The following is a 203-nucleotide window of genomic DNA, read 5'->3' as shown; positions in this document are numbered from 1 at the left end:
CCCCCCCCGCCTCCATGTGTGTTCACAGTACATCATCACACATTTACAGTCGGACAGTAATCTATAACTTGTGCTGCTCTCTGTCATCAGGAGGAACAAGAGAGGAAGACTTCACTGCCAATGTACGTCAACTCAGCTGTAAGCAGGGAGCACAGCAACAAAACAGAGTCTACTGGCAAAGGTCAGGACACACACACACACAC

General features: G+C 49.3%; 1 protein-coding gene across 3 annotated transcripts in view; it reads left to right on the top strand.

Annotated features, from left to right (window-relative positions):
• Positions 1-203, top strand: part of zgc:66433 (uncharacterized protein LOC321250 homolog) — a 50,431-nt gene that overhangs the window by 47,804 nt on the left and 2,424 nt on the right. For all 3 annotated transcript variants that reach the window (XM_035669334.1, XM_035669336.1, XM_035669335.1), the window contains exon 15: positions 91-181. In XM_035669334.1, the coding sequence (XP_035525227.1) occupies positions 91-181 (91 nt within the window). The remainder of the gene's footprint in view (positions 1-90; positions 182-203) is intronic.

Source organism: Morone saxatilis, unplaced genomic scaffold (genome assembly GCF_004916995.1).
Source record: "Morone saxatilis isolate NCDOM2014 unplaced genomic scaffold, NCSU_SB_2.0 Contig22, whole genome shotgun sequence".
In the NCBI taxonomy this organism is placed as follows: Eukaryota; Metazoa; Chordata; class Actinopteri; family Moronidae; genus Morone; species Morone saxatilis.
Note: the sequence above shows the minus strand (reverse complement) of the source record. Positions and strands in the feature narration are given on the sequence as shown.